Source organism: Thamnophis sirtalis, unplaced genomic scaffold, assembly GCF_051295495.1.
Source record: "Thamnophis sirtalis isolate CommonGarterSnake01/CBP01778 unplaced genomic scaffold, rThaSir2_p1.2 scaffold_4, whole genome shotgun sequence".
Lineage (NCBI taxonomy): Eukaryota > Metazoa > Chordata > Lepidosauria > Squamata > Natricidae > Thamnophis > Thamnophis sirtalis.
Window position 1 is genome coordinate 92,118,087 of NW_028261384.1, and position 15,365 is coordinate 92,133,451.

General features: G+C 37.1%; 1 protein-coding gene across 1 annotated transcript in view; it reads left to right on the plus strand.

Moving 5' to 3' along the window:
• Positions 1-9,679: 9,679 nt before the first annotated feature.
• LOC148045982 (uncharacterized) overlaps positions 9,680-15,365 on the plus strand; it is a 121,796-nt gene continuing 116,110 nt past the window's right edge. The window contains exons 1-4 of the mRNA XM_087713393.1: positions 9,680-10,008; positions 11,297-11,488; positions 12,291-12,387; positions 14,950-15,059. Of these exons, the coding sequence (XP_087569519.1) occupies positions 9,692-10,008; positions 11,297-11,488; positions 12,291-12,387; positions 14,950-15,059 (716 nt within the window). The 5' untranslated portion in view covers positions 9,680-9,691. The remainder of the gene's footprint in view (positions 10,009-11,296; positions 11,489-12,290; positions 12,388-14,949; positions 15,060-15,365) is intronic.

The following is a 15,365-nucleotide window of genomic DNA, read 5'->3' on the forward strand; positions in this document are numbered from 1 at the left end:
CTTAGCTTCTTCTTACTGAACTAACTTTAAACAATTTAAATCATTTCTGATCTTAAGCATAGGCTAACTGGAATTTCTTAGTCCCGTATTTATTTTGTATATAGTCAATCCATTTTTTCCAGTCTCGTTTATATCTCTCATTTGAATGATCTTTGAGATATGCCGATATTTTAGCCATTTCAGCTAAGTTTGTTACTTTCAATGTCCATTCTTGAATTGTAGGCAAGTCTTCCTTCTTCCAATATTGCGCCACCAACAGTCTTGCTGCAGTTATCAGGTGCAGAGTCAAATTGGTCTCTACCACTGTAAAGTCAGTACATATACCTAGTAAAAATAACTGAGGACTAAACTTTATCCTTCTTTTAAAAACATTTTGCATGACCCACCATATTTTTATCCAAAATGCTTTAACCTTTTGGCAGGTCCACCATATATGATAATATGTAGCATCGAGAGAACCACATCTCCAACATTTAGGCTGTACATTCGGATACATAGAAGCCAACTTTTTAGGATCTAAATGCCATCTATAGAACATCTTGTAAAAATTTTCTCTCAGATTTTGAGCTTGTGTAAATTTCACATTTCTTACCCAGATTCTTTCCCATGTATCCAACATTATTGGTTCCTCAATATTTTGAGCCCATTTTATCATACAATCTTTAACTAATTCTGTTTCCGAATCCATCTGTATTAATACATTATATATCCTCTTTATATGCATTAAGCTTTGATCTCTTATTTGTTTAAACAGATTATCCTCAACTTGAATAAAACCAATTTTTTGATCTATTTTCCACCTAGCCTGTAATTGCCCATACTGGAACCATGTTTGAATTACCTTCTCCTCTTTTAATACCTCTAAAGATTTTAATTGTAATACCCCCCTTTCCGAGGTAAGAAGCTGTCTGTAAGTAAATCTATCCTGTTTTTGTGCTGTATTCATATTTTCAATTGCATGTCTAGGAATTGCCCACATGGGTATCTTGTCATTTAATTTATATTGGTATTTCTTCCAAACCCGCAATAAAGCATTTCTTAAAATATGACTTTTAAAGTTCTTATCCAATTTTTTGTTGAATAACAGGTAAGCGTGCCAACCAAATACCAGATCGTGTCCCTCAATGTTCAATATTCTATCATTGGTTAAATGAATCCAATCACTAATTACAGATAATACCACTGCATCATAATATAGTTTTAAATTAGGTAGTTTCAGTCCTCCTCTCTCACGTACATCTTGCATTATTTTCATCTTTACCCTCGGCTTCTTTCCTGCCCACACAAATTTGTTGATACCCTTCTGCCATTCTAAAAGGTTCGCATCTTTTTTAAGTATAGGTAACATTTGGAAAAGAAATAAAAATTTTGGTAAAATGTTCATTTTCACTGCCGCTATCCTGCCCAGCAAAGATAAGTGCAATTTCTCCCATTTTTTCATCTCTGTCTGTATGCTATGCCAAAGTGGTTCATAATTATGCTTATATAACTTCCCATTTGAAGTTAAAATGTTAACTCCAAGATATTTGACTTTTTTAACTACCTCACATCCTAGCATCACTCCTAATTCTTCCTTTTGTTTAATATTCATATTTATAGCTAATGTTTTGGTTTTTCCTAAGTTTATTTTAAAGCCAGACACTTGACCATATTGATTAATCGTATTCATTAAAACCATACTGGATTCCTGCGGTTGTTCCAATATTATGACCAAATCATCCGCAAAAGCGCGGACTCTATATTCTTGCTGCCTAATCTTGATCCCTTTTAAACCATCCAAGCCCCGTATTTTATTCAACAATACTTCCAAAGTTATAATAAACAATAATGGGGACAAAGGACAACCCTGTCTTGTACCTTTTCCAATTTGAATAGAGTCTGTTAAACTTCCATTGACTATGATTTGTGCTGTTTGCTGTTGGTATATTGCTTTAATTGACTGTAAAAAATTATCTCCTATCTGCATTTTTTGCAATATCTTCAACAGAAATTGCCAGTTAACTCGATCAAAGGCCTTCTCAGCATCCAAAAATATAAACGCAGCAGGGATCTGGTTGTTCTTTCCCAAATATTCTAATGCATTAATAATTAATCTGACATTACTTTTCATCTGTCTCCCTTGTATAAAACCTGTTTGGTCCGTATGTATCAATTGTTGAATGACCAACATTAACCTATTTGCTAATATTTTAGTAAAAATTTTATAATCTACATTCAGTAATGAAATGGGTCTATAATTTTTGGGTTGAGTAGTATCTTGATCTTCTTTGGGTATCAAAGATATAAACGCTGTCTTCCAAGATGGAGGGACTTTACCTTCCGTTTGAATCATATTAAATAATTCTCTAAGAGGTTCTACCATTTCTAACTGTAAGTTTTTATAGTAAACCGCTGTCAAGCCATCTGTACCTGGTGCTTTCCCTGGCTTTAATTGCTTAATTACCTGCAGGATTTCCCCCGAGGTTATTGGTTGATTCAATTTTTGCCTGTGTTCTTCTCTAACTGAAGGTATTTTCTCCTTGTCTAAATATTTGTCTATGTCTAAACCATTAATTTTATCCCCTTTATACAGTTCTGTAAAAAATTCCCAGAAAGCCTTTTGAATCTCTTCCTGTTGGAACACCTCCTTCCCTCTGTAGTAGATAGATATATTTAGTAAATATATCTAGTAAATAGATATATTTCGAGTTTTCCTTTTTTTCCTAATCTGATAAGCTAACCATCTGCCAGGTTTGTTTGCATTACAAAAAGTATTGTGTTTTGCATATAATAAATTAGTAGCTACCTGGTCAGAGATCAACATGTCAAATTGAGATTTTAATATGTTAATAGTTTCCTTAACCTTTGTATCGTCTGGTTTCCTTGTTAACTCCAGCTCTTTTCTCTTAATTTCCTCTTCCAGTTCTGTTCGTTTTAACCCTTGCTTATTTCTATGTGTTTTATTTATATTCATCAAAACTCCTCTCATATACGCTTTGCTTGCATCCCATACAAATTCCATAGATGTACCCTTATTCATATTCAAAACAAAATATTCAGATAGTAATTTTTTACAATCATTAATATAGTTTTCATATCTAAATAAATTTTCATTCAGTCTCCAAAACCTTCTTGCCTGCACTACCCTTCCCAACTCCATCCAAACTGGGTTATGGTCCGAAAGGACTCTAGCTGCAATCTTTGTTTTCTTGACCCTAGAAAGCAAATCATTAGTAGTTAGAATAAAATCAATCCTTGAAAGGGATTGATGCCTGTCCGAGAAGAAAGTGAAGTCATATTCCTCTGCATTTCTTTCTCGCCAGATATCTCTCAATTCAAAATCATCCATAATGTCAAAGAAGGATTTGGGTAACTTTGCTCGCATCTTGGTATTTAGGCGGGAAATCTTCTTATCTCTCTTAGTGTCTATCACTCCATTCCAGTCACCCAATAGTATACAGGAACTATAGTCCCACTGTACTAATTTAGCATGAAGATTTCTATAGAATCTATCTTGCTGTTGATTGGGTGCATAAATTCCCAAAAGTAATGTCTTTTTCCCTTCTAAGATCAAGTCTAAAGCAATATATCTTCCGAAGGGATCTGCTTCTATTAATTCAGCTTTCATATCTTTTCTTAAGTATACAACTATACCATTCTTCTTTTCCATAGCAGAAGCTGCAAAATGTTGACCAAGTTTTGAGTTGATCAGATATTTTTGATCAGTTGACTTGATATGAGTTTCTTGCAAACAAATTACATCGTTCTTAAACTGTTTAAGATAATGAAATATTTTCTTCCTCTTCTGTGGAGAGTTCAGTCCGTTGACATTCCATGTTAAAATCTTAGTTGTCATCTTTGGTTGGTTGAAGCATTTTTAGAGCTTCCTGCACGGCCTGTTTAACCTTAGGTTTAGCTCCTCCCACTGCTTCCAGATTTTTTGTTGTAGTTCCTTGATCGATGGCCGATAATTGTTGATACTGTTGCTTCTTAGCTTGTTTCTCCATACGTCTAGTAGTCATGCGGCTAGGTCTTGGTTCCATAGCACCTTGCACTTCTAGAGAAGAGAGATGCTCCATCTTGTCTGGTGGTTGTGTAGTTTGCTGTCTATCCTGTCCTTCTTGTGGTCTTTCTCTAGGTCCAGATGGTGCAGGGTGTCCAGCCTTCAATATATTATAATAAAAATCTCGGGCTTTCCATACAGAGTTGAGGCGGTACCTTTGCTTATCAAATGTAAATATGATGCCGAATGGTGCATCCCATCTATACTGTATCTGACGGTTTCTGAGTTCTTCGACCAAAAAAGCGTAGTCTCTTCTGGCTCTTAACATTTGAGGTGGTATCTCTTTCAAAACAGCCAGGTCTTGACCGCCAATTTGAAGCTTAGTGTTATAAGACGCTTGCAGTACCATATTTCTGAACTCTCTTGTAGTAAAATATATAACGATGTCTCGAGGAAGCTGCTTCTGCTTTGCCAGCCAGGAGTTAACGCGGTAAGCTTTGTCAATTTGCCAGCCTTGGTTGGTCCCTGGTCTTCCCATCAGGCGGTCAAAAGCTTCCGATAGGATCTGTTTCAGGTTCTCCTGTTTCTCCTCACGCAGCCCCCTTACTCTTAATGCAAGCTCCATTTGTCGGTACTGTATCATAATAATTTCTTTTTCAGCATTTTCCACTTTTTGTTCCACCACCTCTGTTTTCAATGTCAAGTTAGCATTGGCATCATTAAGAACCTCTAGAGTATCTTCCACTCCAGAAATATGTTCTGTTAATACAGTTACAAGACTCAGCATGTCGTCTCTAATTTTATCAACCTTAGCCTCAAATTTCTCATACAACTCCTGTTTAAGTCCTTTTATTTCACTTTTAATTTCACTTTTAATTTCTTCTTTCATTTCTTTTATTTCCTCTTTTCTCTCCTCTCTATTATCTCTAAATTTATCTTCCATTTTAATTGTCTGTGCATTAAGAGCCTCGTTTAGATTACTCAGAAAAAATTCTTTCGTTAATACATCCCCAGCAGGGGGCGTAGGAAGCGGAGGCTGCAGCTTTGTGCCAGGCACTGAGGGTGTACCCCTGGAAGTAGAGGGTGAAGACTTCAAGTTAATATTTGGTTTTAAGGCCATTTCAAAATTTGTCTGCCTGCAGTTAATAAAACTGTATCGCCTAAATATGCAGCTTTAAGTAAAGAGGCTTTTATTTTGAAGTTTTAGGCTTGGCAAAACTTTCAGTGAGTAAACATTGTAACAAGACCGTTCAACAGATTCATCACCATTTAACTTCCAAATAACAAAGTTAATGAAGGAGTAAAATTCTTCTATTGTGAAACCAAAACATTTGATAAGCTATCTCTTTTGTTTTGAATTCTTTTGAAGTCTTTTGAGGATTAGCAAAAAGTGTTCGTTATTACCGGAGAAACCAGCCTGCTCGGCGCCATTTTAAAAGCCTCTGAGTAAATAATTTTTCAGAGGAGAAAAAGAGAAGAAACTAAAATGTTGATAAGCAATTATTGTCCTCGCAGTAAACGGATTCAGCTCGTGATAAGATTAAATCAAACAAAACTTAGAGCAGAGTGGGAGAGACCTACTTTGTCCTGCACAAGGCAGTTTGAAATTCCCAGCACGGACAGCCGTTCTGCCTTGGGCTCGCCCCCCTTTCCTTGCAAGCACAAAAGCTGCAAAAATCGAAGAGCATTTGCCAGCAAAACAGTTTCTTCTTTCCCTCTTGCCTGAAGGATAAGAAAACCTGATAAGACGTCAGATGGAAGATCCTCTAAACAGGTACGTAGCCAGGAATTCGGAGGCAGCTGATTTTTTGCTGCCTTCACCAGTAGGCTCCTCCCAGGAAGTCAGAAGTGAGAAGTATAATTTCTGATTGCTTTAGGACAAGTAGATTCATACATATGGTTTCATATCCATGCCTTCTATTGTGTGTGGGGAGGGAGCAACATTCAGAGATAAAAATGTGGCTGTGTTTCTAAATATCAAAAAGATTGCCTCTAATATGAACAATACTTGAATAATGAGACAGATCACTTTATCTACAAATGAGTATTTACTTCCTGGAGGCTCTCAAACAGAACTTAAAACAGGAATTTGTTGGTGTCTTAGTTGTTAGTAGGGTTGAAATAAATCTAATTCATCCTTCTGAATCAATTCATTATTCCACAGCTTGGGACCTTTAATGTTAATGAATGATTAAGAGACTTTTTTCCCCTTCTCCACCAACTGGAGAGATATTTATATCACATAGGTCATGTCCTATTCTATGACATCATTAGATTGGAACTTCTCCACGCAACTACTGAGATCAAGGCAGTGGGGGAGAACCTAGTGTGATGGAGGGCTGCATATCCATCTCCAGAGAGCAAATTCCATCAAACTCTCTTGGACCCTCCTATTAACTATTTGGCACGAAATATAAGACCTCTTTTATGTTGCCAGGGGAAGATCAGAAATCTTAAAACTTTCTACACTCTTGTTGATTGTCCTAGCTGTTCGACACTGTCATATTTCAATTTCTAACCTTTTGGATATTGCCAGCAAACTTGCTAATCCCAGAAACTTTTTGCCAAGAGAACTGTGGCAACTATTACAGTATTTTGCTGTAAGTATTTCTGTTTGCGCTTCCCATTTCTGGCTGAAAGTTTGCTGTCAGAAATGGATAGTAGTTTCTGTTACACTCCAGCTAAGATGTTTTCATTGGGACTTTGTTTTTGAAGAATTTATTGGACATCACTACTGATGAGGAAGTAACAAAACTTTATTCGGAAGAATGGACACCCCACTCAAGAAAGATGGAAGGTTAATAATTTTGTATCTGTAAAAAAATTCAGCTACTTTATTATGCAAAACAAAATTATACTTTAATAAGTATAATTGTCTTGAGTTTTAAAATTGCATACACATGTGCAACATATATGGCACCTTTTTATTTCCTAAATGTATTATTTGAATTGGTATATTAATTCTGCTCCTGCATCAAAACAAATATCCTTTTTTTAAAAAAATACTACAACTGGGATTGTGTTAATGGGAATGTGTTTCAGAGACTTTCAATGAGCCACAAGTAGTCAGAGACTTCAGATTTTATTCTATCATATTCATTGCCCAGCATTGAACTGGCCGGATCTGAAGGAGTGGGAGGGACAGCATTAGTGGGAACGGAGCCTTGTTTTTAATCAATGTGCACTTTAAGTCCCATTATTTTATGGGATCCAAGAATTATGACTATTCTGTGGCAGTGGATTTCTTCTGATATTCCTCCTGCCCCAAGAAAATAATGTGGCACCCACCTTTATGCTAGTTTGGGAACTACCCAAAAACAAGTTTTCTTGGGATTGGGCGGTTGTGAAGATCTTTACTTAGTTTTGTATGATTTAAACTTCAGTGTTTATTTTTCAGTCAGCTATGTTCTCTCTCTGTGTGTGTGCCTGAGTGCCCATGTGTGTGTGTGTGTGTGTGTGTGTGTGTGTACTGCTTTTCTTTTATTTATAAGCTGCCCAGAGTGACCATGGAGTAAGACAGCCTAGAAATTAAATACAATAAATAAAAATAAACAGGTGTTTCATTTCCTCAGGATTCATACTTGACAGAGAGTTGACAGGTTCATACTTGGGAACTTTTCTCATGAACAAAATACGTTCACTGGAACATAAATAAAAGTTGCATTTCTAAAACAAGATTTTTTTCAATTTTTTTTTATTTTTTTTTATTTCATATTTTGAGTCTGAGAGCATTTATTGAAAAAAGTAATATGTTGATTTACACTTAAGCAGTTTGTCCAAACTGCAGAGAGTAAAGCCTTACTTTCATTCTCACATTTCAAAAGATTTATCCTTACCAAAGATATCTGAAATACCTCCCATCTTCAGAGAAGGCCACTATCCATTTTAAGAATTTAGATTTGACAATAAATCTTCCAAGAAGATGAGTAATTTTAGGCTTGGTAGAAGAGCTTCTGTTTTGATGCAGAAGGTACCAGGACTAATTCTGATCTGGTTGGGTTGTAGATACTTCAGGCTAAAACCCGTGAGAGCTACTTTCACCCATTCATCTTGATATGAGGCAAGATAGAGGTTTAAGAAAGTCAAATTTACTATCTTGGCTTTTTGTTACCTTCCCTGAAAAGCTACCCATCTTAATAAATCACTAGAAAAGAAGCGGTTTAAGTTCTTACCTTTCTAACATTGGTAGCTTTTGTCTGTGGAGAGTCTCAGTCATCAACGTCACGATTCTCCCAAAAGTGATTTTTCAAAATGCAACTGGACTTGCTTTGTTTTCCTGGAAGATGTTTTGCTTCTTATTCAAGAAGCCTCCTCAGTTCTGACTGAATATGAAGAATGGAAGGATTAGGAGTTGTTGAGGCCACTTAGAGGTTTGTCTGTGCCCTCAGGGTCACCTGAGTAGTGCAAATGGGTCTGGAACCTTCTTGGAACTGCTGAAAGGACTGTGTTGTAAGCAAGAGACAGGTGAGGTTGTATTCCTTGCCCTCTGTTGAGAGAGGGATTTTCAATCTTAATGTAAATGGCCTTTCAAACCAGTGGTCCTCTATTTCAAATGATGGACTGCTGAATCTTGTGGGTTTGTTCTCCTATGTTGTGCCATGCATTTATGAAGTGGTTGTTTTGTTTCTCCCATGTACAAATCTGCACATGTCTCACTGCATTGTACTGCATATATCCACCCCAAACATAAAACCCTTGGCCCAGGGACAAACCGAGCAATGATATATGCAATAACAAAATAAGTAGCAAAAGAAAAGAAAAGACAGTCAGTTTAGTTTAGTGGTTAAGATGCTAATCTAGAAACCAGGAGACAGAATAAAATAAATGATTAATTTAATTGTTAATTTTAATCTAATTTTTAAATTTTTATTGTTAATATTAATTGGGTTTGTTTTTGGATTATTTAATTTCCTTTTTAACTTTTGTAATATGTGGTTTTTTAATGTTGTACACCACGCTGAGTCCTTTGGGAGAAGGGCGGCATATAAATCCAACAAACAAACAAACAAACAAACAAACTTTGAGCTTTAAGAAGTACTCAAAATTTGTGACATGCCTTGGTGGTTGTAAATATATTTTGGGTACTTTAATATAATTTAATGTGCCTGGTAAGTAACTACATAAATATAACTTTTAAACATTTCCTTTGTTTTATTTGAAAGTACTATGAAGTGAGATACAAGTCTGAATGCTGTTGCTATTCTGTAAATGCCTTCTAATAAATGTATTAAGGTCACAGAGTTGAACTTCTTAACTTGCAGTTAGCACTTTTTAGGGGCACATATGCTGCAGGGGAAAAAAAACAGCTCAGGAAAAAATAATTTGTTTAGGCAATCTCTGCTTTTGGGACAAGAGAGGAAAAAATGTACCAGTCACGGAAAGGGTACTGACTGGCTACAATGGGGACTATGAGAGGCATTGCAAAAGTCATAAATGTGCATAATTGTCATAATTGTAAATGGTTGCTATCCAAAGCAGTCACTAAATGATTTTCTGTGCTTGGTATCTTCCCTTGGAGTAACCTACGGAAAGATAACATATGGCATGCTACAGCTATCACTGTGCTTCTATACCACCAAAACATTGCAAAGTGCTAGAACTTTGTGGAGAGTAACTAGAGAGAACCATATCCAGAATCATCTTGGTAAATGAATGTGTGTTTTTTTCTTCCTTCACAGCAAATCCCAAGACCTAACTGAGAACACCAAAATGGATGGTCAACCCCAGGACTCAAATGCAGAAGCTGAGGAGAACAAATCCAATCACCCAAATGAGGAGGGTAAAGATGACAAGAAACCTCCCAGTGAGCAGGTTGAAGAGGATAAATCTAAACACCTAAAGAAACAGAACGAGGATGACACCAAACAATCCTTAAAAACACCAGAACTGCAAGAAGAAAATGAATTTTCAACGTTCACTTCCTCTAGTTCGTGGGGAAAAGGAACATCGGATTGGAAAGATGATCTATCAAGCTTTCTTACTCCTGAGCAAAGCACAACTAATTTTTCCTCCCACATTACAGAACAGTAAGTCAGAGTAGCAGAAGATAAGATTATCAGGATTTTTTGATCCTGCAATTTAGCAGATAGTCCAAAGAGGCCTCAATTATACTCTGTTCGACTTAATCCAACCTTTTCATTGTCTTTGTAACAGCTTTCAAATGCTTAAACTATTGCAAGAAAGGGAAACCCAGTACCAGGGGTAGGTTGCTGCCAATTTTACTACCGGTTCGCAACCTGCACACACACACACCCCACACACACGTGCACTCTTCAATGTAAATTGTTCTGCACACATGCACAGAACAATTTAAAGTGAACAATTTAAAGCTAGTCGTCACTTATAAAGCCCTTCATGGTATTGGACCTGGGTACTTGAGAGACCGCCTACTGCCAATTACCTCCACTAGACCAATTAGATCCCACAGACTAGGCCTCCTCTGAATTCCATCCACCGGCCAGTGTCGACTGGCGACTACCCGGAGGAGAGCCTTCTCTGTGGCTGCTCCGACCCTTTGGAACGAACTCCCCGTGAAGATTCGAACCCTCACCACCCTCCAGGCCTTCCACAAAGCCCTTAAAACCTGGCTGTTCCAACAGGCCTGGGGCTAAAGATTCGCTGCCCCTATTTCGAATGGTATGACTGTTGTGCTTTTTAATTATGTATTGTTTCGTGTTGTTACTAAACTGTCTGTATCCCCCCTTCCCTTTTTGAGCTGTGAGCCGCCCTGAGTCCCCTTAGGGAAAAGGGCGGCATACAAATGAAATGAAACTCAAACTCAAACTCAAACTGAACTGCATGTGCACAGTCACTAAAATCCAAAATGGCGGCAGCCCAGCAACAACAAGGAAACCAGTTCCAGGGCGTGGCAGGCCTGGGTCATTGCCGGTTCTGTGACCCAGGCCTGACTTCCACTACTGGTTTTGCCGAACCGGGCTGAACCTCTGTCCTGTACTATATAGTACTTATCTCATGAATCTTAAACTTCACATGCTAACTTTCTACAATATTAAGATACAGGACATGGTTTTTTCATGTTGTCATTGAGCAATTTCAGTGATCATATTCATGATGTGCAAAGTCACTTTATTGTCTTTGCACAACATGCTAAAGTTTTAACTCTGATTTGAAATTAAGGATTTACGTAGCCTATACGTGTTTAGCAAATCCAACCATTTTTCTAATTAATAACTCAATGTATTTTGCAATCACCCAAAAAGGGTTAACTCAGAAGCCAAAGGTGTTCCGGATAAACCCAGTCATAGAGAGAGTTGTCATCTGTTCCTGGTCTTGAATTTATTTTTCTTTTCCTAGGACTGATACTGACGATCTAAAGACAGCAACCTGGATTGAATCCCAATTGGCGAATCCAGAATCACAGTCTGAGTCTGTTCCTGTATGCTTATGGCAGAAGAGGCCTAGAGAATGGAAGGAAGAAGAACGCCATTTTTCTATCCCAGGACGTACGCCTTCCTTCCATAACCGCTGTGGCTGTAGTAAAACTGAGTAAGCTACGACATCAAGTGATGATGGGCTTTGGGCATTATGCATGTTACATTCTTTTCATTGTTCCCTCCTTGTACTGTGTTCTGTATTGTGTTGAGGTATATTTCAGGTGATCTTGAGATAGAAGGAGCTGGTGTTCAAGATGTTCAAGAAAGCAGCAGGTTGGAATTTATGAAAAGTACTAGATGGGAACATTTTTGGTCACTGAAGTATTTCCCTGAATGCTTGTAGCTGTCTTAAATCTTTGAAGGGCCAAAAATTTCCATGCCAAAGAATGATGGGATTATCCTGCCTACACAATTGTATGAAGCCATTAATTTTAAAACAACCAGAAGTAATTTTTTTAGCACCTTTTATAACTAACCAGTTTTATTATGAGGCAATTGTAATCTGCAGTTCACTTCATCAGATGCATAAAATAGCTAGGCTAATGGGGAATTTAAATTGGGATAGGTGGGAGATAGGTCGGCTGCTACGCAGATGCAGTTTGCTCATCTGATTACAAGCAACTTGAAAAATTATGGTGTCTTAAAAACTATTCTTATTGTTTCATATTCAAAGTCTTCCAATTTTTCTAATCAAATCACAGATTTTTTTTTTAATGATCTAAAGTTATTTTCTTTTGATCAAGGAATGTTGGCTTTTATCACTGTAAATCCTTTATCTAACCTGATTAAAATCTTGGACTATATTTTGTGCTGTCAGTTTCACCTTGTTTCAAAGCAATTTAAAATGAAATTCAGGAAATATATTTCAGTCGCTTTCCCAATATGCTAATTTTTTTCTTTTACCTATCTCATAGACGATTGATCAAGCACAGCCCATTGCATCTTCCCAAAGCACCGTTTCACAAAAACATTATTTGGAAACATCAAAGACCACTATTCAGAGGACGTGAGGTGAGAACAAGAGTTTGGGACTGTATTTAGATGCTAGTTTTAAAATATTGGAGTTTCCCAGGAAAATTATCCATGGAAATGAGAAGTAGTAGTGTACTCTGAAAAACAGTTTTTCCATTATCATCATCACTGAACTACTGCTGTCCTCAGGAAGCATTAAGCATCCTTCCTTATTCTCTCACCTCAAACAAAGCCACAGAAATGGGAGATAGAAGCATCCCTATATGAACTGCATGTTTCTGTTACAAGCCCCCCAAATTTAGAGCAGTGTTTTTCAATCTCGGCAACTTTAAGATGAGTGGATTTCAATTCTCAGAATTCCACAGTCAGCATGGCTGGCTGGGGAATTTTTGGAATTGAAATCCCCATGTCTTAAAGTTGCTGAGATTGAGAAACCCTGAATTTCTGAATTGGCTCTTAATTAAAGACATCTTTAAAACAAAAATGCTTAAATCATCCATAAGCCAACCTTTTCATGATTGGACTTTTTGAGCAAAGAGGCTGAACTGTCTTTTGTGGCCCACCAGTGGCCAGCAGAGCTGGCAGCAGATTCAGAGAGTGAGGAAGTTGGGGAGGAACATGGGCCAGTCCTTGAATTTCGATTTTTAAGTCCTGGTATTTTGCGATTTTTTCATGTTCCTTCTCGGTGACCCTGCTATCACCTGGTATTGCGATGTCTATGATTGTGACCTTATTTTTCTCAACCAGTCTGATGTCTGGTGTATTATGCGCCAGTATTTAGTCTGTTTGCATACGGAAATCCCACAAGATCTTGACCATCTGATTTTCGGTGACTTTTTCAGGCTGATGTTCCCACCAGTTTGTTGCTGTTTTAATATTATAATTTTTGCACAAATTCCAATGGATCATTTGTGCTGCTGAATTGTGCCGCAATTTATAATCAGTCTGTGTGATTTTTTTACAGCAGCTGAGTATGTGATCCACAGTTTCATCAGCTTCTTTGCAAAGTCTGCATTTGGCATCATCAGAGGATTTTTCGATTTTGGCCTTAATGGCATTTGTGCAGATAGCTTGTTCTAGCGCAGCCAGGATTAGTGACTCTGTTTCTTTCTTTAATGTACCTGTTGTTAACCATAACCAAGTTTGTTCACTGTCCACTTTATCTTTTATTTTTTCCAGAAATTGGCCATGCAATGCTTTCTTCTGTCAACTCTCCATTCTTGATTTTATCACATCTTTTCTGTATTCTTGTTTCGTCTGTTGGGCCTTCAGTAGATTTTGGTTCTTTACTTCAATTAATAGATCTTCTTGACTTTCTTTTAAATAATCAGCCAGTGCATGTTTTTCTTCTTCAACTGTTTGCTTCACTTGTAATAATCCTCTGCCACCTGATTTTCGGGGCAGATATAGTCTATCAGTATCAACATGTGGATGTAAACTGTAGTGCATTGTCATTAGTTTCCTGGTTTTTCGGTCCAAAATGTCCAAATCAGCTTGTGTCCAGTTAACTATACCAGCTGTGTATCTTATAACTGGTATTGCCCAAGTATTTATGGCCTTGATTGTATTTCCATCATTCAATTTAGATTTCAAAATTTTCCTAAATCTGTTGGTGTACTCTCGCCTGACAATAGTTTTTACTTCTCCATGCTTGATGTTATCCAACTGCAGAATGCCTAAGTATTTGTAGGCTTCATTTTCGTTGCTTTATTATTGTTGTTGTTGTTGTTGTTGTTGTTGTGTTAATCTTTGGTGAGATTCACAGCCTTTGGGGCTGGTTGGTAGCTCAACAGCTCAAGTCCTAACCAAGGACCTAGGAACTGTTAAGGTAACATTGAAGGATATAAGATGTTCCAAGTAGGGTGTTTTTTTGTAGAATCAGAATGTTCAAGTCTGATAAATTTAAAATGTCCAAATAGTGAGGTAGCCCTTTAGGTATTGCTCCAAGGGCTCCAATTAAAATCAGGTAAGGCTTGTTCTTGAGTTGCCAAAATAAAGCCTTCTGTTTCTTCTTTCAGTGCTCCTGATCTTAACCAGTTCCAAGTTAGCTTTTCATCAGCTTTGCCTTCAATACTTTTCAAGTATTGGCTATTCATAGCTTTGTTTTTCCAATTTTCAACTCACTTCTCAATTATTTCTTTCTTATATTCAGCTTTTGACTTAATTGTCTTTAAAAGGCTTCTTTTATTTGCTTCCTTAATCATTGGTTCTTCACTTTTCTGGATGTAATCATTCAAGCTGTGTTTTTCTTCTTCCGCAGTCTGTTTCACTTGTAGGAGTCCTCGACCACCCTCTGTTCTTGGTAGATATAATTAATTATTGCTTGGTAGATATAATTAATTATTGCTGAAATAATTAGACTGAAATAAAGGTTTGTGCCAGGAAATCTGTTAAGTAGCCCCAACCTTTACTTCACACACCCCTCTACTTTTATCTGGTCCAAAGTAAGTTTGGAGACAGGAATGGATTCCTTCCTTCCCATGCCCCCCTAATAATAACTCAAAACTGTATAGGAGTAAGATGTTGCTGTATATTTCTTCCTGTCAGAAAATGATGAAAAGTGTAGTTGAGTGCATCTTGTCATTTCATCTTCCCCATTAGATCTGTTCTCCAGAGAAAAGGCTTTTCAAGGCTGTGAAAAGGAAGAAAGACCACAAGGCATTTACCAGCCCTCAGATGCTTAAGATGCTCTCCTCCAAAGGAAGCAGCAGGTATTTGGGCAACTTACAATACATGATTTAATAAGGGGAACATCAATAATTGAATAATGGGCAAGATAAACCCTTTTTATATTAGAAAGCAAATATTTTCTTCCATTTGTAGATATTAAATATCTATTTGAGATTTGCAGCTTAATTTTAAAACAGTCTTTCGTAGAGCAGAACTGAAAAGAGTAGAACTGTGTATTAAGGGCATCAGGGATAGGGGTGACATTTTTTTTTTAAAAAAATCCTCATTATGTTTTTAAAAAGTAAACAGAAGAGAGAGATAAGAGTAATTAATTTTAGAAAATGACA